The sequence below is a fragment of the Rhinolophus hipposideros genome, assembly GCF_964194185.1.
Source record: "Rhinolophus hipposideros genome assembly, chromosome: 21".
NCBI classification, from domain to species: Eukaryota; Metazoa; Chordata; class Mammalia; order Chiroptera; family Rhinolophidae; genus Rhinolophus; species Rhinolophus hipposideros.
The window spans coordinates 27,742,662-27,763,942 of record NC_138067.1 but is presented as its reverse complement, the minus strand read 5'-3'; the positions used below and the strand labels follow the sequence as shown (position 1 = coordinate 27,763,942).

Here is a 21,281-nt window from a genome sequence, read left to right as displayed (position 1 = left end):
TGCTGACTTAGGGCACGTGTTCAAGAAATGCAGTAATTACGACATCTTAAAGGTGCTCCAAAACTTTTAAGAACACCCCCTGTCCTGGTGCCAGCAGTGCCTCCCAGTTCCATTTCCCCTAACTCCTCATAGGAGACTGCTGGCAGCCAAACAGCAGACAGAGGGGCTCCAGTGGGCAGTTAGGAAGTGAGAAGGCATTTCCAGGGCTGTGTGAAAAGATCACTAACTATGGGCACTCTGGGTGAGGCATTAAACCTTGAAAAGATGGAAAATCAGTACCAACCTCACCCACCGCATACAGGCGAACTTGAACATTTACTGAGGAAACTAAGACAGGCTACCACCTTCAAAAAATGGTCATTTTGTCCCCCAAAACCAGAAGTAATGGTTAAAAATTATGGCTCTAAACTCAAGCCAGGAATCACATCCCTGTTAATCAGTGTCCATGCCCGTGTGCTGATGCTAACCTTTCCAGAGTTTCTTCACTCGTTTGCCCCATGGTAAGCACCAGATACCGTGTTTCCCCCAAAATAAGACCTAACCGGAAAGTAAGCCCTAGCACGATCTTTTAGGATGACATCCCCTGAACATAAGCCCTAATGCGTCTTTTGGAGCAAAGATTAATATAAGACCCAGTCTTATTTTCTGGGAAACACGGTAGTAATGCTAGGCTCCAAGAAAGTGAAAATAAGATGAGAACCCTGCCCACAGAAAGCAACTGTTGGGTGGGAAAACAGTGCATCAACTAAGAAGCATAAATAATGAGTTCTATTTAAAATAGAACAATGAGCCATCAGAGAAATGCAAATCAGAACCACAATGAGATGTGACTTCACCAGCACTAGGATAGCTATCATCCAAAAGACAGATAATAACAAGTGTTGGCGAGGATGTGGAGAAATTGGAACCTCATACAATGCTGGTGGGAATTGTAAAATGGGGCAGCCACTCTGGAATACACTCTTGGCAGTTTCTCAAACAATTAAACATAGAGTTACATGTGACCTAGCAATTCCACTCTTAGGTATATATCCGAGAGAATGAAAACATATTCACACAAAACTTTGTACACACATGTTCACAGCAGCATTATTCACAGCAGCCACAAAGTGGAAACAACCCAGATGTCTATCAACTAACGAATGGATAAACAAAACGTGGTCTACCCATACAATGGAATATTATTCAGCCCCAAAAAGGAATGAAGTGCTAATACACGTTACAACGTGGATGAACTTTGGCAAACAACTCAGATGCAAAAGGCTACATATTGCATTCCATTTACATGAAACGTCTTGAATGGGCAAATCTATATAGACATGAAGTAGATTTCTCCTCAAAAAAAAAATACATAGTTCAACAGCACACATTTATTAAGCACCTACTGGGGGCACCCGGTGACAGATACTAGAAGTAAACAAGACACCACTCGCCTCAAAGAACTAGAATCCAGTCTGTTCATTCCAGACTTAACTCTGGTTGGCAACTCTGCACAGCCACACATTTTTGAAACCATCCTAAAAATGGAAGGTCATTCAAAGACTTATTCTTGAGAAAGGAAAATGACACCCAACTCATGTCCCAGTAGATAAGCTGTTCTACTAACAAACACATGAGCTGAGCAATCAGAATAACTAAAACTAAATCCTAGTTGTTAACCTTGGAAAGTTCCCAGGCTTCCTTCCACATCAACTTTCTCATCAAGAAGATCAGGAAAATATCAACGTCGTGGGGTTGCTGTGTGGACTAAATGAGGACACATCCGCAAACGCGGTCTACAGCACAGGCTCATAAGTTTTCCTACCACCATCCCAAGTGGTCATGCTGATGCCAAGGTAAGATCCACAAATTTCTAGGGGAATCATCAAGCTACTGGTTTCACAGCCTGGGCCAGAATAAATGCCAAACCAGAAGGAGAAGCAAGCACAAACCACACTCACAAGACCCTTCATTTGCTGATGGATTTCATATCTGTAACAAATGGAAAGCTGATGGACTCCCAGGTGCTAACAAGGGTGGAGGGAGACACATGAGTCGGCGCTGCTTTCCTGGGGACAACTGAACACTTTGTGCCCTGAGCCCATGATACAGGCTTTCCTTCCTCCCAGAAATTCTCTTAGAAATCTATCCTATGGAAATTACCAAGGATGTGCCTAAAAGTTAGCTATAAAAATGTTCCCAGGGGCAGCCGGTTAGCTCAGTTGGTGAGCGCGCAGTGCTCTTAACAAGGTTGCCGGTTCGATCCCCGCATGGGCCACTGTGAGCTGCGCCCTCCACAACTAGATTAAAGCAACCACTTGACTTGGAGCTGATGGGTCCTGGAAAAACACACTTAAATAAATAAGTGTATGTTTTTTTAATGTTAAAATTAAGAAAAAAAAAATGTTCCCAGGATCAATGTTTGACACAGCAAAATAATAAACTACATAATATCCCAAATTAGGAGATCGGTTAAAAAAAATTAAAATAAAAAAAATAAGGTGGAAAACTATAGCCATTTAAAATAAAACAGCCATTTAAAATAAAACATTAAAATAAAACATGCTTGGAATGGAAAGATTTGCACAATTGGAAACAACCTAAGTGTCTATAAGCAAAAGGACAGGTGAATTTCTCCAGGTGGACTCACTGAGTAAAACCACTAACAGTTTATTGATACCAACGTGGATACGTCACAAACATTATATACGAATTATAGATTAAAATTTTTGAAATAAATGTAAAAAAAATGCATGGGAATGATCATTATCAAAGTATGATGGTTCCTCTAGAGAGGGAGAAGTATACATGAGGACTTGGCTATATTTATAATGTTTTATGTCTTAAAAACAAACAAAAAGGATCCAAAGCAGATACAAGGATTTGCCTTAAGTTGGTTAGGAGGGTGTATTCATTTCCCGTGGCTACTATACAAATTATTACAGCCTTAGTGGCTTACAACCATGCAAATTTATCATCTTACAGCTCTAGAGCTCAAAAATCCAAAATGAGTCTCACTGGGGCTCAAGGTGAGCGGCGGAACTCCAGGGGACAGCCCTTTTGGGACTTCCCAAGAGAGTTCGTTTCCTTGCCTGTTCCAGCTGCTGGAGGTCACCTGCACCCTTGGCTTGGGAACCCCTTCCACCTTCAAAAGCACTGATTTCATTGCTCCAACCTCTGCTTCTGTCATTGCATCTCGGACTCGGACTCTCCTCCTTCCCTCTTTCACTTATAAGGCCCCTTGTAGTGACATCAGGCCCATTCAGATAATCCAAAATAACTTCCCATCTCGAGATCCTTAACTCAATCGCATCTGCAACGAAGCTTTTACCATATAGGAGAGTCATAAATTCTGGTGCTTAGGATGTGGACATCTTTAGGCGGTGGTCGGGGGGGTCACCTTTATTTTGCCTAACAAAGAATATATATAAATAATAATAGTAACAACAACAATAACAAGAGTAGCTAACTCTTACTGAGTGCTTTGGGGTTCTTTGAGGCAGTATCCCACAGAGTGCTATATAATTAGCTTACCTAATCCTCATGGGAATCCAGTGGGAAGGCACCACTGTTATCCCACTTTACAGATGAGGACAATGAGAAGCTACATCACTTGGCCATGGCTACAAACATTGTAAGTGGCAGAGTCTAGATGTGAACTCAGGCAGTCGGCCCCTGGAGGACATGCTCTTGAGTACGTAGGTGTTTGCCATTTGAGTCTCTACACCACTCTTACGGTCTAAAATAGCTCATAATAATAATAATAATAAAACATAGTCACCATATAGCACAGAACTGAAAAGGGCACAATATTAAAGAATATTATGAAAGGATTGCATTTTGTAAAAATGTATCTACGTCGTACCAAAAAGAAAAAAATGATGTGCACATACACCTCTGAAAGGGGGGATGAAAGGGTTTTACCCTCACTCAGTTGTAGCTCAAAATGTTTCTACTAATGAATACGTGTTACTCCTACAATGGAAAAAAAATAAAATAAAAGTCGTTTTAATTAGGGAAAATAAACCAAGCTCAGAGGAGACCAGCTCAGAATCGTCGTCTTAAACAGGAAACCAGTAATAACTTTCACCCTTGGCCACCCCGTTTGGGCCCTTCTTGCCTCCCCAGGGACACAGGTCCTCCTCCAGCCAGTCCCCAGGTGGGTGTGGGGGGCTGCTGTCACCAGCAGAGGCTGGTAGCAGCCCCGGAGTGGCCTGGAGAGGCTGGGAAGGGTGGGAAGGTGACACCTGGTCACCGGGACCACCGTCCTGAGACTGGCATCTCCCCGACAAGCCCTGCAGGGTCTTCTCTTCCTGCCACATTGGCTGTCTACTGTGCTGCGCTTACTATCATTTTGCTAATCTCCATTCTACAAATTAGTAAGTTCCCACATTTTTCTTTCTCCGAACAGAAACTTCCTTCATACGCACAGACACTGCACCCCACTCCCCAAACCCACTCCCACCATGGCCGCCAGCACAACTCCTGCAAGATGAAAGCAGCATCTTACAGCTTCTTTGCAACTGTGCCAGGCGAGTGGAAAAGACCTCTTTAACCCTAAACTGGCATCCTCACTGATTCTCTTTACAACACGTCACCACTGCCCTGGTGACACGCTTCCTCCAAGTGCAGGCCTCCCCAGACTCGCAGAAGGGAAAAGACAAGGAGTTGAGCTGCCGGCCTACATCTCTTGCTCAAATTCAGGGACCTTAACCACGACAGGACTCCGACTCTCAGGCCGCAAAATAGTAGGAGGAAGAGGTCTCTACACTCATGGTCTACACCACAGCCCCCTCCCCAAGCACCCACAAATGCAGACTCTCACAAGCCATCAGGCAGCATGAGCACAGGGCAGCTTCTGTCAAGTGCAGACCATACATGTTACACACATTGACAAATGTAATGATAACAATGACCCTACAGGGCAGCTCTGCCATTCCCCCATCTCACAGATGAGTAAACTGAGGTGCAAAGAGACTAAGAGGCTGAGTGAATTGCCCAGGGTCATGTAGCGGTCTGGGCTGGGACGCCTAGCTCACCGAAAGCTAGATTGAAAGACACCCACGTCCACACTCCGCAGCCATGGGAGGGGCACAGACAACTGGATAGACCACAACCAGCTGGACACGCCCGAGGCCCTCCACAGGGGAGGCTTGGTTGCTTGGAGTAGAGATTTCAAGGGCAGATGGGAGAGAAGCATGAGGCGTAATAACAAAAACAAACCTCACTAAGTGATTTACCTCCTTTCTAAGTGATTTACCTTCAAGAGTGCATCTGATCCTCCTGACAAACCTATAAGGTAGGCACTATTATTCTTCCCATTTTACAGGCAGCACAGAGAGGTAAGCCTCTTGCAAGGTCACACAGCTAATAAGTGATAGAGTCAGGATTCAAACCCAAGCAGGCTGGTCCTCTAGTCTCTACATGTAACCAGTACACTATACCGCCTCTCATGCCCGCAGGGCCCAAGCCAAATGCAGTGTAACCAGGACATAAGATGACACTTGGAATACTCTTAAAGTCCTTTACAACAAACTCCAACTTATCCATAATACCTGTGGCCAAGTAGATACATCAAATGCCAGGCGTACCCCTACTGACCCTCGGGCCCCTTTTAAAGGAGAGTATATTATTTAGCTAGGGCTGCTGTTAACAATGTACCACAAACTGGGCAGTTTAAAGAACAGAAATCTCATAGGTCTGGAGGCTGGAAGTCCGAGATTTCGGTGTTTTCAGGGGGATCTGTGCCTGCCTCTCTCCTATCTCTGGTGATGGCTGGCAATCTTTGGTGTTCCTTACCAAATGCATCACTCCAATCTATGTCTATTGTCATATGGCCTTCTCTGTGTGTGTGTGTGTGTGTGTGTGTGTGTGTGTGTGTGTGTGTGTGTGTGCTTATTAGGTCAACAGTCATATTGGATTAGGGGCCCACCCTACGCCAGCATCACCTCATCTTAACTAATTACACCTGCAGTGACCCTATTTCCAAATAAGGTCACTCTGAGGTACTGGGAGTTAGGGCTTCGACCTATGAGTTGGGGGCAGGGGACACAATTCAACCCATTACATGACCCACCTCTGCTCAGCTCAAGAAAAGCCACATAGGCAGCAGCAACTTGAACTCCCTCCCTACATTCAGAGATTCACAAGGAGGCCAGTGCGAGAAGGAATCTCTTCCTGTATTCTGTTTCAGTTGTGTAATATTTCCTACATATAAAAAAGTATACAAAATAAAATAAAATCCATTTAATTATCGCCCAACAAGATAGGAATGATTGTCATCTCCCTTGACAGACCGGGAAACCGAAGCCCCTACTAGTAGATAGTAGAGCAGAGATTTGAACTCAAAGTCTGGACCCAGAGTCCAGGTGGGCTCATGGTCACTTGGCGCCAAGGTGGTCACCATCAGTTTCTTCCCACCCTGGACGTGTGTGCCACTTCCTCTCTAAGAAGAGATTCCCCATTCCTTGAACCTGAGCTGGGCTTGGTGACCCAAGCTGGTGCAAGTGACTTTCTGGGACTTCTGAGGCTAAATCCTGCAGCTTCTGCCTGGGACTCTTGGAACACTCACCTGGCGGTTTGGGGGGTGGGGGAACAGGGAACACCAGGAGTCATGTAAAAAGTCCAATTACCATGGGACCGCCAGGCAGGAGGTGCTCGGTCAATAGTTCCAACTGAGTCCAGTCCTCCAGTCGTCACCACCAAGGCGCCAGATGTGTGAGCAAAGATTCTGGAACCTTCCAGCTCAGGATACATACCAGTTCACTACCATCAAATGACCTCAGTCTAGCCACAAAGAATAGAAGAATCACCCAGCTGAGCCCTGCCCAAACCTCTACCCCCACATCTACCCACTCATTCAATGGCACCCACGATCCCACTGCTTGACAGCCAGCCACCCTGCTGGCCACCTGGCAAACCCCTCCCTCAATTCTCCACATAAGCAGCTGCTCCACTGTGAGGCCTCCCCATACCCCACCTCCCCCTTGCCCAGGAGGACAAAGCCTTCTTCCTCGCATTGTACCCAGCCCAGACCCTCCTGTGGTACTGACCACACGGTCCCGCGATGGCTGCTTGCTGAATCTGTTTGCCCTGCAGGGCATAAACTCCATCCCTCTTCTTCTCTCTCAGCAGAGTTTAGCACCCAGCACCCAACATGATGGCACATATGGGCTGGACATGTAAAACAGCTCTGTCATGACACGGTCCAAAGAGAAACCCTCATATACCCAGCGGTATTTTATGGCTCTAAGCAAAACAAGCACGTGACTTCAGACCAGAGTTTCTCAGTCTCGGCACCACTGACATTTGTGGTGGGGACTGTCCTGTGCATTGTAAGATATTTAGCAGCATCCCCGCTAAATGCCAGGAGCACCTCTTCCCAATGATGACAACTGAAAATGTCTTACAGACATTGCCAAATGCCCTGGAGGGAATTGCCCTAGTTGAGAATCAATCACTCACTGCTTTCCACAGTGGGATCCATGTGTCTCTGCCATCACGCAGGCCCACACATGGGGTGTGATACCTGCCAGAAGTCACATGCCACTTGCCAAGTACCCCATAACCACACACTGTGCTCCCTCACGCTTGCTGCTCCTTTGCAGACCTCACAGTCGCCTGAAGGTTTCTGCTAACTAGGACACCTGAAGGAACGCTACAGCTGGGGGGTTCCCCTCAGGACATCACATTTACAACAGGTGGCTGGAAACATGGCCCTGAGAGTCCCCACCCAGAGCCTGAAGTGGTCAAGGGAGCACCATTTCTAAGCTCTTTTCCTGCCTCTTTACAGACCCTACCAACACGGCCGTCTCACACAGGACTGCCACTTCAACATGATCACATCATCCCTCTTCTGGAAACCCTCCAGTGGATTCCCCACTGCCCTCCAGAAAAAGTCCAACCACCTAAGCAAGACTTTGCCACCCCACAAAGCTGGACACCACTCATTAGCAACGACAGTGGCAAAACTACCAGCAGCAGTGCCACGGGTTGAGTGCTTATCCCGTATGATGTGCTGTGTTGAACCCCTCTGATGTATTTCCTCCTTTATTCATTCCATATCTCTTCCTTTATTCATTCCCAACCATTACTCTGTGGAGTGGACACCAATATTATTCCTGTTCTACCGATAAGAGAATTTAAGCTCAGAAAGTGGATGTAATTTGCCTACAATCACACAGCAAAGCTCATCAAATGGTGCTAGAAGTCAAGCCCTACACTGTTTGTATTTAATGAAACAATCAGTGTAGGCTCCATGAGGATTTGAATTTCATTTAATTGCTGCTGTATCTCCAGTACCTAGAACAGGGCCTCATAGAGCAGGCATTCAAATATGCAAGGGTGGAAAGGTAGAAGGATGGGTGGAAGGGAGGAAGGGAGGGAGGGTGGGAAAGTGGGAGGAAGGCTCTAGGACAGTATATACCAGGATCACTTTGGGAGCCTATTAAAATACAGTACTGAGACCCAACCAACCTAGTGAATGACAGTCACCTTCAGCCACTCCAGGGGAAAGGAATTGCTTTTAGTTAACTGAATGGGGAGAACTACAGGGCATGGATTTCAGGAGACAAAATCCTATCTCATGCCCCTCAGAATGAGCTTCAGGAGAAGGTTCCAGTAGCCTATACTTTTAAGAGCCCCCCAGGTGTTTCTGGTGGTAGGTTAAGCTTGGGACTGGCAGGTCAAGAAGAGAAAGGACCTCTCCACCCTCAGCATGGCACACCTGTATTTACAGTCAGTGTCCTTCCCACCCCCTGCAGGCCCACCCCCACCCCAGCAGCAACAGGTTTCTGGGCCACCTGGGCAGTTGAGTGTGGCCAAAGCAAACAAAATTGGGAGGAAAGCTGGCTGCCTCCACACATGGGTATTTTCAAAGCAGAGATTCTGGCTCTGGGCCATCTGAGGCTTGCTTAGCTCGGAAGCCGGGAGAAACCTTTCAGAAAGCTGTTTAATCTCACTAATGGTAAGAGAAATCAAATGAAGAACTACGCCAAGCTACCAGAGTCTATCTGTGAATGGCCAAGTTCAGAACCCCACCACAGTGTGGATGAGGAGGTGGGGAACAGGTACTGTCACACCTCATGAGCTTTTGTGGGGCATTGCCAAACTGCCAAAGTTAAAATATCCTGGAAATACCCTTTAGCTTGGAAAACACTCAGAGGAAGTTGTCCTTCAGATATACCCATACGTGTGCATAAAAGGAGAATGCAAGGGTAACTCTTACGCACTGCTAGTGGGAATGTAAAATGGTGCAGCCACTTGGAAAATAGTCTGGCAAGTCCCAAAATAATTGAACACAGTTACCACATAACCCAGCACTCCGAGGCGTAGACCCAAGAGAAATGAAAATGTACATCCACACAAACTCTTGACCATCAATGTTCATAGCAGCACTATTCCTAATTGCCAAAAAGTGGAAACAATCCACATGTCAATGAATGAATGAATGAACAAACAAACAAACAAACTGTGGAAAATCCATGGGATGGAATATTATTCAGCCATAAAAAGGAAGTACTGATAACTGCCACAACATGGACACAACTTGAAAACAGTATGCTAGTAAGTGAAAGAAGCCAGACACCAAAGGCCACGAGACAGAAAGTAAATGAATGGCTGCTTAGGGCAGCGGAGCAGGATGGGGAATAGAGGGTGATGGCCAAGGGGTACAGAGTCTCTTTTAAACATGTTCTAAAATTGATTGCCGTGGTGGTTGCACATATCTGTGAATATACTAAAAACCACCAAATTGTTCATTTTAAATGGGTGACTTATAGGGTATGTGAATTAAATCTCAATAAATCTGCTACTAAAAAAAAGAAAGGAAGGAAGGAAGGAAGGAGGGAGGGAGGGAGGGAGGGAGGGAGGGAGGGAGGGAGGGAGGGAAGGAAGGAAGGAAGGAAGGAAGGAAGGAAGGAAGGAAGGAAGGAAGGGGAAAGAAAGAAAGAAAGAAAGAAAGAGAGAGAGAGAGAGAGAGAGAGAGAGAGAGAGAAGAAAGAAAGAAAGAAAGAAAGAAAGAAAGAAAGAAAGAAAGAAAGAAAGAAAGAAAGAAAGAAAGAAAGAGTTGTTGCTGCAGCTAATCGCAAAATACTGGAAACAGCCCAAATGTCCCTGTCTAGGGGTCACACGGTTACACTGCAGCCAGAATGCTATGTAGCCATGAAAGAAGGCAACAGCACATCAATGCGCTGATAAGAAACCACCTCCGAGATAATTATTAAATTTTAAAAAAAGAAATCAAGGTGCAGACGTGTATGTACTAGGCACCCATCTGTGTAAAAAACACAACACACACATTACACAAGCATAGAATACTTCCGGAAGACAAAAGAACTTGATAATGAGCCTGCCTGTGGAGCACAGGATGGGGTCTGAGGAAAAGAGACATTTCCGTATGAATTTTTTTTTGTTTTCCCCCATGTGTACACTTTAATTTTTTCAATTAAAAAGCAGTCAATAAAAAATGCAAATTAAAGCAAGTCTCTGAAACTGAAAATTGCTTAAGTCTCCTTACGCTCTTAAAAACAGTCTTAGACACTTTAGGAACTGAGCCAATTGCCCAATCTATGGGGGTGGGGGTGGGGAAGGGAAGATGCCTCCACCCGGACCAGAACTTCATTTGAAAGCTGCAGAACATTCAATGATGTGCTTGCTCTGTCCACATAGAGCTAAAGTAAAGTGAGCCTCTCTGTCTGTGGTTCGCAGTAAAGTAAAACCGGCATCTATGTGGCTACCAAGCTATGCGTTTCCGCAAATGCTGGCCAGTTGGTCCTTAAGAGGGCAGACAGCTTGACCATCAACTGGAACCAAACAATCCTGTTGCTGTCAGACAGAGCCCACCCCGTGCCAGCCCAGGTGAGTTGTCTGAATGTCATTGCCAAGGTGGATCTCTGTTACTTCACCAATGAACTGGTTCAACTTCCCCCATCAGCTCTGAACCATCTGCATCAGAGGCCCAGACGAAGTGGCACACTTTCATTTTTAGAAGACTAGGAGAAGGCAGACCAAACCAACAACAGCCGCAGTGACAAGTGAAGGCAGCAAGGTGAGAAGCACAGGCCAGGGCTCAGGGAAGACAGACCACGCTGCCCTGTGCAGCAGGTACTCACAGAAGCCCTCGATCTTGTCCGCCGTCTTACTCCAGGCCACCTGCCGCGTCTCCATGATCACCTGGACAGTCCTCCGCTCGGGGGTGGACTTGCGGAAGCTGAAGACGGTCATCACCGTGCCCAGCTCCAGGGCTCTCTTGATCTGACTCTTCTCATATTCCGGGAGGGCGTCCACGTTGACCATGCTGGGCATTGTGGGCCACTCCAGGGACAAGGACGAAGTGAGGGAACAAGCAGACTGGAAGGGCAGAACACAGGAGCGAATTGGTTTTCGTTAACGGAAAGGGATTTAGGTAACAGGGCTTGGAGATCAAGAGCCTAAATCCTGTCTCGTGCCCATCAGGATGAGTTTTAAGAGAAGGTTTCAGGGGCAGCAAATTGCTGACAACTCAGAGCCCACGTAGGATGCAGGGAGGTTTAAATGGAAGTGGAGGTGTGGGTGGAGGCCTCCAACCTCAATGAACCAGCCCTTCAATGGCCCAGCCGTTATGCAGGCTTTGAATAACCAAATCACCCGGCAGGGCAGTGAGCCCTTCCCTCCCCACACACTTTTATGCCACACACTTTTTATGTCGAATATTTGAATAACCAAAGCCGCCCAGACTGACTCCCACCCCCCACTCCCAGCATCTGTTACAATCCTGCATAGAGATTTCTAACCATCCCTTCAGTTTCTAAGTAAAGTTGAGAGCAGAAGGGGGGTGGGGGGAGACTTCAGGATGTGTCTGTGGAGACCTCTATATGGAAGTGGGGCCAAAAGAATAAAACATGTCAGGGCCCAGCAGCCTCAAGTTCAAATGCTGGTGTAGGTTCCTCCTGAACGTGTGGTCCTGGGCAGGCTGGGTGACCTCTGAAAGCCTCAGTTCCATCCTTTCTAATGGGAGTGTTAGGACACTTAGGAAGCTTGGAATGCAATGTCACCAGCAAAGCACCTACCGTGCTGCTCGGCATCCAACAAGTATTCTGAATCTCCACTTATTCCCACGCACAGTCGACGTTTATCAGAGAGGTACTGGGACCCCAAATATTGGAGCCACCTTCATCTGGCCTCTCTCACAACCACATCCAATCCACCAGCAAATCCAACCCATCTCACCCCTTCACGGGTTCCTCTTAGGATCTTATACTTGGATTATTCTAAGCACCTACTAACTGGTCTCCCTGCTTCTGCCCTAAACCCCTACAGTCAACCCTCAGACCGGTCACCATAAGAATGCTTTTGGAACAAGAGTGAAATCGTGTCACTCCCCTGGTCAACCCTGCCGTCGCTCCCTGAGCCTCTGCTCTGCAGACCACCTCCCTGCCAATTCTGCCTCCCAAACATCCAAAGACACACTGCCTGCCACTCAAGAGGGGACTTGAACTGAAGGCTGGCTTACTGCAGACACTATTCCAAGGCACTTCAGCCACTGGGCTCATTTCCATGCTTGTAAACGGGGAGGATAGATTACAAGCCGCTCCAAAGATTCTGGTGAAGATGAAACTGGATAGTACATCTCGGGCCCTTAAGACAATGAAGCAAAGTCAGTGCTACTCCGATTTAGCTATTGCTCCCACTGCCATCAGTTTTCTGTGCATCTTTCTTAGCTCCTCCCTTCCCTCCAAATTCCATTAGGAGCCCACAGTTGTTACCCTGTGGAGAGGCAGATGGCCAGCCAGGGATGTCTGAGCCTCCAGTCTGCCTCTGATCCCCCACAGCCTCCTGACAAACTGCTCAAGCCCAGGGCCTCAGTTCCCTCACCTGTAAAATGGGGCTAACCATCCCAAGGGGAACTGGAAAGACTGAAAGCTATAATGTAAGCACATCCCTCAGTATGTAGGAGGACCTCCGATAATATTAATCAGCCAGTTGGTCAACACGTTAATCTAGTGTCAATTCCATGCCAGGCAGTAAGCTGGGGGCTAATAAGCAAATGACGGGGACTGGGGAGAGACCCAGGCCTTGCCCTTTGCCCCCTCCTCCCTCCACCTCCCACCCATGGCCAAAGGCAGCTATGCAGGTATGCTGGCAGCCGGAGAGGAGGTCATGAATTACACCTCCTCTGTGTCCATTTGGAAACAGATCCGTCGGCTCCAGGATTCTAATGTGAAGAGGTCAGTACAGCAGCAGAGACACCAGGGAGCGGGTGCCAAGGGAGCAGTGGGAAGGGGCCCCAGGCATAGTCTGGGGTGAGGCTGGGAGCTTCGAGGGCTCAGAGAAAGCTTCTAAGGGAGATGGCATCTGAATCCATTTAAAAAAAAAAAACCAAGCAAGAGGGAAGAGTTTTCTAGGCAGAGAAATAGGCGTATGCAAAGGCTCTGCGACAAGACTAAGTGGGTGTGCCCAGAACTGTTCCTGAAGCGAGCCTGCTGTCTCTTCACCCTCTCATCCAGGTCAAGGAGAAGAACAAGGTTCCCGTAGCCAGTCTCATCTAAGAACTGTTTACGGGCCCTGCCCAGGTGCCAGCACCTGCCACGCCTGGTTCATCTCACTTATCTCGATGAAAACTGAAGTCCCAAGAGGTCAAATGACATGATCAAGCTCGTGGGGACAAGTGGCCGCATCAGGATCTGAGCCCGGGTCTGAATCCCACACCTGTTCCTTCTAGCACCTGCTTTCTGGCATTCAGAGTCCGGTGGCAGAATTTGGCCAGATAGTAACTAACTGGGCAGCCCCTGTCTCTCTCTAGAGAGAAGTTTAAAGGACTTGTCCAAGGTTCCACTGCTGGAAAGTGGCAGAACCAGTATTTGAACCTGACCCAGCTCTGCAGCAATTCACCATGCTAACCACCCCAGCCATGCACTTCTGGAGTTCCCCATTCCCAGGTCGCAAGGCCAATGTACAGGAGGGCATAAGTAGGAAACACACACCCTGTCGCAACACCTCCACCTTTGATTAAGCCCACTGGCCGGGAGGCACTGAAGCCCTCTGACTGGCTCTGGGCGGACCTTGGACTTAACCGTCCCAGGATTCTCGTTATTTCCAGCTCAGAAGCCCAGTGGATTGGCTCAACCATATCAAGTCTCTTGTGCTGCCTCTTGCCAAGAACTGAAAAGACACCCTCGTGGCCACATAGTCCTTGGAGACAACCACCAAAATCCAGCTGGGTCCCTACCCAGGTTTGCAGAGTGGGACACTTCAGCAACTAAGGCAAGGAGGTCCCCAAGGCCTTGACCCCAGGGGAGGGCACCAGCCATCACAGACAATTTCCATTTTGCTTCCGCTTTCAAAAAAAAAAAAATGAAATAGCCTTGAAATCCCTTTTTTGTTCCTGTTTCTGATCTTCCCTGGGTAACTCTGTAAAATGACTGGCGGTGTAAAGAGTATATACATGGCTAAGATTCGCTAAAGCTTTTGCCATTTCTACTTTTCATGCCCTTCTCTTTGAAATAAACTTCTGGGACAAGGACCCAGAACCAGGAAGCAGGGGAGTTTTCTTCTCTTTGTTGCTTTCTGCCCACGTTAGTCCAGTACAGGCTTTCATGCAAAACCCCCCCAAACAATTCTGTGTTACAATTCAGCACGGTCACATCCCTGAGAGGTCACCACCCCCCTTCTACAGCTTGAGGGATACTACTGCTGCACTCACACCCACCCACCCTGCGGCACCAGGATACCTATTGTACCTATTGTCACTGGAGGAAGAGGCAGCACCATCCATTGCAGGTAGGAGTGTGCATTGGTTCAATTTTTTTTATTTTTTTTTAGGGCAACCTGTGAGCATCTATTAAACCATAAAACAGGCATATGCTTTGATTCAGCAATCACATATGGGCAGAAAGAACCATGCGCAAAGATTCTCCCAGAAGCATCATTTGTAATAGAAAAAGAAAAAAAACACAGAAACAACTGCTCATCAAGGCGGGGGGGCGGAGAGGGGGGTCTCCTTAAGTAAATAATGGGACACGCACATTAAAAACTGCGCCATAGCTATTGGAAAGATTAAGGATGATTTATAAGCCATCTGATCTGGAAAGATTCACGAGATAGGTAACAAAGAGTTATCCCAATAGCATAATATAACTACATTTTAAAAAGGCTGTCTGCTTGTAAATCTAGGGAGAGTAGTTACTTTGGGGGGAGTAGAAAAGGGTAGAACGGATGACAACATTTTATTCAGTGGTGACATCATGGATGAGTTTTACTTTATTGTGTGTTTACTATTTCCTAAACTAAGAAGTGTTTTCGAGTTTTCTCACTGGCCATTTTCCACTGACTCCCCCCAGCAAAAGGGCTATGGATGGGGTCCCCGCTTTGACTTTCAGAGGAGCCCACCAGGCTCAAGGTCCAGTGGTGGGGAGGGTAGGCAGTGGGGGGAGTCAGTCGCATGCACAGGCAATTTCAGCATCAAAGAAGCCTGCAGTGGTTCTTGTCCCTGAGCTGGTACACACGTGGCCCACACACCTTTGTCATAGGGAAAGGGCCTGAGCCTGGCATGGACCCCTAAATTAGTAAGCCGTCCCTATAGAACTGTATAGCTAAGGCCCAAGTCCCACGCAGGGCCCTCCACCAGAGGGTGAAGACTAGCCTGCACCCATAGATAAGCCCCAACTCTCAACACACCCCTGTAGTGCACACTTGGGAGGTCCCGGTGTCCAGGGGAAGCAACTGAGGCTCAGAGAGGTTCTTCAACTTACCCAGGATCACACAGCTGGAATTTAAATTCAAATTAAGTTGATTGACAAGGCCACCTGTTTCCCTTGAGCTACTTCAACTCCCTCAACCCCACTGTACTCTCTCAGTGTAATTTAAGATTAGGATGCTCAAGAAGCCCCTCCCCAGCCTGGACCGGAATACAGGCGCCAACCACTTTCCCTGGAATTCTTCCGCTACGGGGGTAATGACCTCTTTGGGATGCCAAAACATAGCCGGGAAAACGCACAGATGTACACACCTAATTATGCAGCCCACTGTGGGGTGGGCGAGGGAATCGCGAATCCCAACCCTCCCCTGGTCTCTCCGGGGAAGGGCTGCGCCCTGGGTATCGCGCCGCCACCCGCCCGCCGGCGCACCCGCAACCACCTGTACAATACGGGGAAGTGCCGGCGCCGGCCCGGCCGCACGCAGTCAACGAGCCCTGGGCACCGAGGTGCCCGGGCACACGGCCCGACTCCACGCAGGACCCCGCGGCCACCGCGGCGTGAACGTCAACGCCAGCGCTCTCGCCACCCCGACCGCAAGCCGCGCCGCTTCCTGCGGATTTCCATTCAAAGCCGGGACCGCCCCAGGGCACCCCCCGTCGGCCGTCGCCGAGGAAGCGGCGGGCGGCCAGGCTCGGACCCCGGCTTCCCCGCCTGGCCCCCCAGCACAGCAGACGAGGACCAGACGGCGCTCCCCCGAGCACGCCTGCCCGCGCCAGCTGCGTCCCGGCGAGTGCTCGGGCCACCACGGGAGCGGCCTCCCGGCCGGGCCACCCACCTGGCCGTGTCCCCGCCGCGGGTCCCGGCTCCAGGGCCCCGCGCGCACACGCCCGCCGTCCGGCTCCGGGCACTCCCTGCAGCGCACGCCCTCCGACGCGGGCGCTGCTACTTCTGCTTTGGCCGAGGCCACGCGCCACGTGACTCCTCCGGGGCCGCCCCCCGCGCCCCGGCCGCCCCACCCCGAGCCCAAGGCGGGTCCTCTACCGCCCGCCGCTCCGAGCACCCCGGCGGGGCGGGCCTGGCCTGGGACCCGGCTTCCGCGGGCAGAGGAAGAAACCGAGGCAGCAGGACGGGAAGCGAGGTCACTTGCAAGGTAGAGTGAAAACTTCCAGATGAGTAGCGTTTATGCTCATAAATGTTTCACATGCATTTAATATACTCTTCATAAGCCCCTAAAATTGACAGTTCATGGCCCTTATTTGAAGTCGTCGTTGAGCATGTTACTACGAGGCAAGCCACTTAGATACCCTCAGACTCAGTTTCCCCATGGGTCAGAGAGGATCAAAGTTGTGCTGGCCCCAAAAGTTTGTTGTTAAGAACGTAGAATACCAGGGAATTGATCTCCCACTGTCCTATTGAGATTTTTGTATGGCTCAATTTATAAACTTAGTCAAATGCCTAGTTAATGGTATTTAGTTGATTCCTTAACTACCCGGGCCTATTTCAAGTTGTATACTGTATGATGTAACATATTCTTTAGGAGAAATACTGCTTTTTTCCATTCTCCTGTTTTATGAAGCGATGTTATTCAAACCTTTCCTATGTATCTTTGATGCAAATGTCTTCGTGGTGACTAGAGCCAGTTTCAGGGTTACCTTCAGAGCTGTCAGAACATGTTTTACTCCTAAGTTGTTTGAGTTACAGAGTCTTTGGAATCCATGAATGTTGCTGTGACTGAAAAATGTTATATCTGAAGCAACAGGACCTATTCCAATCACTAGCTTTAGAAAATCCATGGATTCATTTCTTTCATTGCTCCTGTCTCAGGGGTGTACCAGTGCTATCCACACAGATCACATACTGCACTATTTTTTAAAGAGATCGGTGAAAGGCTTGTTATAACATCAGTCACTTGGAATCACTGGACCAATTCCCCAAGAATAATGACTAAATCTGGGTTTAATTTTTTGGCCTTGATATTTTGTTTGTTTGTTTGTTTGTTTCTTTGTTTGTTTGTTTTTAGAACTTCAGCTTGTGTGTTCATCCATCCTTTTAATACTTCCATTCTGGTACATATTATATAACGTACATGACATGTTATATGGTTAGTAAAACCATATATGTGTATAATTTATTACTGCAAAGTCTGCGTGTATAGGGAAGCATGTTAAATCTCTTGCGGATACAATGAGACTGAGAACAGGCTTAGAGACCACTATAGGAAGCCTTGGCTCCTAACCTCTGTCCAGACAAATGCTATTTCTGGCCCAAGTTTTCTCTGGTCCCCATGGATCAAGCAAGAAAATATGTAAAACATGCTTCCATTGAAAGAACTGTCTTTTAATGTGGGGTGGTGAGCCTACAGCATTTGGGGAGTTAAAATGTCTGTTGTGTGTGAGATGATGGTCATAGTAAATGGCAGTTTGCTTTTTTTTCCCCCCATATTTTTAATCGCTTTTCTCTTTACTTAATTTTTTACTCTCAGATGAACAGCTAAAGGCACCCAGTGCAATGAATGGGAGTGTTTGGGGCTCCTCGATTCCTTTTTTCTCAAACTTCAACTTGGTTGTTTAAAATAAAGTAACTGAGACAGCAGTTCCAGTTCTGGAAGGACTTGAACATAAAATTACACTTCTTTTCCAAAGCATAATGGGTAGGGGGAAAGCCAGGCTGTATATTCAATCATATAGGGTAGAGAACTGGTCACAGGTTGGCTATGGTAGGACATTAAGTCGGTGGGGGCTGGAGGCAGGATTTGAACCTGGGTTTGTCTGGTGCCAGAGCCTATGGACACGCAGGCCCCATACCTTTAACTGCCCATGCCCAGCATTAACAGGAGGCATTGAGGCAGGGAGAAGTGAGTTTGTAACCACTCCTTGTATATTCTTCTCGAATGAGTCAGGAAGTGACCTCAAAGGGTAGAGGGAATTTTCTTTTCCTTTTCATATAAAAAGAAAGAAGAAAGAGGAGGCAGGATAACCTAAAAGAAAATAGTCTTTTAATCAGTATTATTTCGACTTTTTATTCTGGGCCCCTCACCAGTCCTCAGGTGTGTGTGTGTATGTGTGTGTGTGTGTGTCCCCCAGCCCCCTTCCATTTGCTAGCAGCCATGGTGCGTTAGACCATTAGCCCCTTTGCACCCCAGTTGGCCTCTCTGCAAAATGGGTATAATAACTGTACCTACCTCCCAGGGTAATTGTAAAGATTAAATGAGACAATGGTGGTGAAGCAGGCATCCCAATTCAACCATAAAGGCTAACGTTTTAACATTGTTATTGGGAAGAAGAAAAAGCCCCATGGTGCAGTGGGAAAATATGGACTTGGAGAACAGGGAGACTGGTGCACTGGGAGGTCTTTCACTACCTTAGCTGTGTGACCTTGAGCTGGTCAGTTACCCTCTCTGAACCTCCCAATTTCCCCATCATTTGATCTATCTTTGGGATACCCAGAATAGGTAAATCTAGATAGATAAAAAGTAGAATAGTAGTTGGATGACTAAGGGATACATTTCTCTCTGGAGTAAGGAAAATGTTCTAAAACTGATTGGAATGATAGTTGAACAGTTCTGTGAATATACTAAAAACCATGGAACTATACACTTTAGATGAGTGAATTGTATGGTATGTGAATTATATCTCAATAAAACTGCTCAAAACACAAAAACAAACCAACAAACAAACAAAAACACCTACCTTAGAAGGTTGTTTAAAGAATTCAAGTGGGGCTGCAGTGAGCTCAGTTGGTTAGAGCGCAGTGCTCTTCAGGACAAGGTTGATAGTTCGATCCCCACATGGGCCACATGCGGGGTGCCCTCTGCAACTAGATTGAAACAACTACTTGACTTGGAACTGATGGGTCCTGGAAAAACACGCTTAAATAAAAGTTTTAAAAAAAAATTGTCAAAACCAAAATAAATATTAAAAAAAAAAAAGAATACAAGGTAATGAGTAACAGACCTTAACACAACACAGCTTTTGATAAGTAACAGCCTCTCATCATAATAATCATTATTGTGTGGTGGGACTTTCAAACCTTGGCCTCCTCTCCCCAGCAGCCAGCCAGGCTGAGGCCACCCCCTTGCCCCAGGGAACCTTGCCAACCTCCCCCCTACACCCCTGACAGCCAAAAATGACCAGAAAACTCCTGAGAGCCTTTAAGTCTGGTTTCCTTTCCCGACATTGTTCAGAGAAGTGCATGTCCCCTGGGGACAAGCTGAGTCCCAGCTACTGGCTGGCAGGCCTATGTGACAGGAAGTACCACCCAGAACTGGCTCCTAGAACTTGGCAGGGTTACGCCCAGCCTGGCCGCTTCTGCATGGGAGGCGGACCCCTCTACTTTTCTAAAGCTTTATTGAGGTATAACTGGTACATAAAAACCTGCACATATTTAATGCACACAATTTGATGAATTTGGACATATGCATATACCTGTGTTACCGTAACAACTATCAAGGTAATAAACATATCCATCACCTCCAAACATATCCTGTTCTTGCTTTTTGTGCTGTATTGTGTGTCTGTGTGTCTGTGTGTCTGTGTGTGTGTGTGGTACTTAACATGATATCCATGCTTTGAACAAAATTTTAGGTATACAATACAGTATTGTTAGCTATAGATGTTGTAAAGCAGACTGCTAGAATTTACTTATGTATAACAGAAACTTTATACCCATTGAGAACCTCCCAAATCCCCCTCCTGCCAGTCCCTGACAACCATCATTCTATTCTTTGCTACCGTAAGTTTGACTTTTTTCGAATACTCCACATGCGAGGAATCATGCAGTATTTGTCCTTCTGTGACTGGCTTATTTCACTTAGCATCATGTCCTCCTGGTTCATCCATATTGTCACAAAGGGTAGGATTTCTTTCTTTTTTAAGGCTGAGTAATATTCCATCGTATGTATGTACAACATTTTCTTTATTCATTCATCCACCGGTGGACATTGAGGTTTTTTTCCCCACTTCAGCTATCGTGAATAATGCTACTGTGAACGTGGGAGTGAAGATATCTCTTTGTGATCCTGCCTTCAATTCTTTTGGATATATAGTCCCACAGGTGGGAAGGATGGATCATATAATAGTTCTACTTTTAATTTTTTGAGGAACCTCCATACTGTTTTCCACAGTGGCTGCACCAGTTTACATTCCCACCAACAGTGCACATGGGTTCCAGTTCCTCCACATGCTCACCAACACTTGCTATCTTTTGGGTTTTGTTTTTTGGTTTTTGGTTTTTTTTTTATAATAGCTGCCTTTTATAAAAAGGTATTGATCACCTTTTTATATATCTGTTGACCATGAGTATGTCTTCTTTGCAGAAGTGTCTATTCAAGTCCTGTGCCCATTTTTAAATCCTGTCATTCGTTTTTTCGCTACTGAGTTGTAGGAGTCTGCTATTTATACTGAGGCCCGTGGTTTTTCTTTCGGCTTCTCAAGCCTCGTGTTCCTGCTGGGGTTCGTGTATTCATTCAACAACCACTTGTTGTTGAACAACTTGTTGAACGCCTACAAAGGGCCAGGCATTGCTGGGCTCCAGGGAGGTAGCAGTAAAGATCCAAGTCCCACCCATTGAGCATTTGTGTAGTTGGGGGAGGGGAGAGGGGACACGTAAAGGGGCTGTAGAGTCAGACTG

The 21,281-nt window shown here is 47.1% G+C and overlaps 1 protein-coding gene across 2 annotated transcripts in view; it reads right to left on the bottom strand.

Moving 5' to 3' along the window:
- The window catches only part of PLCG2 (phospholipase C gamma 2), a 136,657-nt gene extending 120,076 nt beyond the window's left edge, over positions 1 to 16,581 (bottom strand). For both annotated transcript variants that reach the window (XM_081031355.1, XM_081031356.1), the window contains exons 1-2: positions 16,489 to 16,581; positions 11,091 to 11,328 (exon numbers count right to left, since the gene is read on the bottom strand). In XM_081031355.1, the coding sequence (XP_080887481.1) occupies positions 11,091 to 11,283 (193 nt within the window). In that variant the 5' untranslated portion in view covers positions 11,284 to 11,328; positions 16,489 to 16,581. The remainder of the gene's footprint in view (positions 1 to 11,090; positions 11,329 to 16,488) is intronic.
- Between the last annotated feature and the right edge of the window lie 4,700 nt (positions 16,582 to 21,281).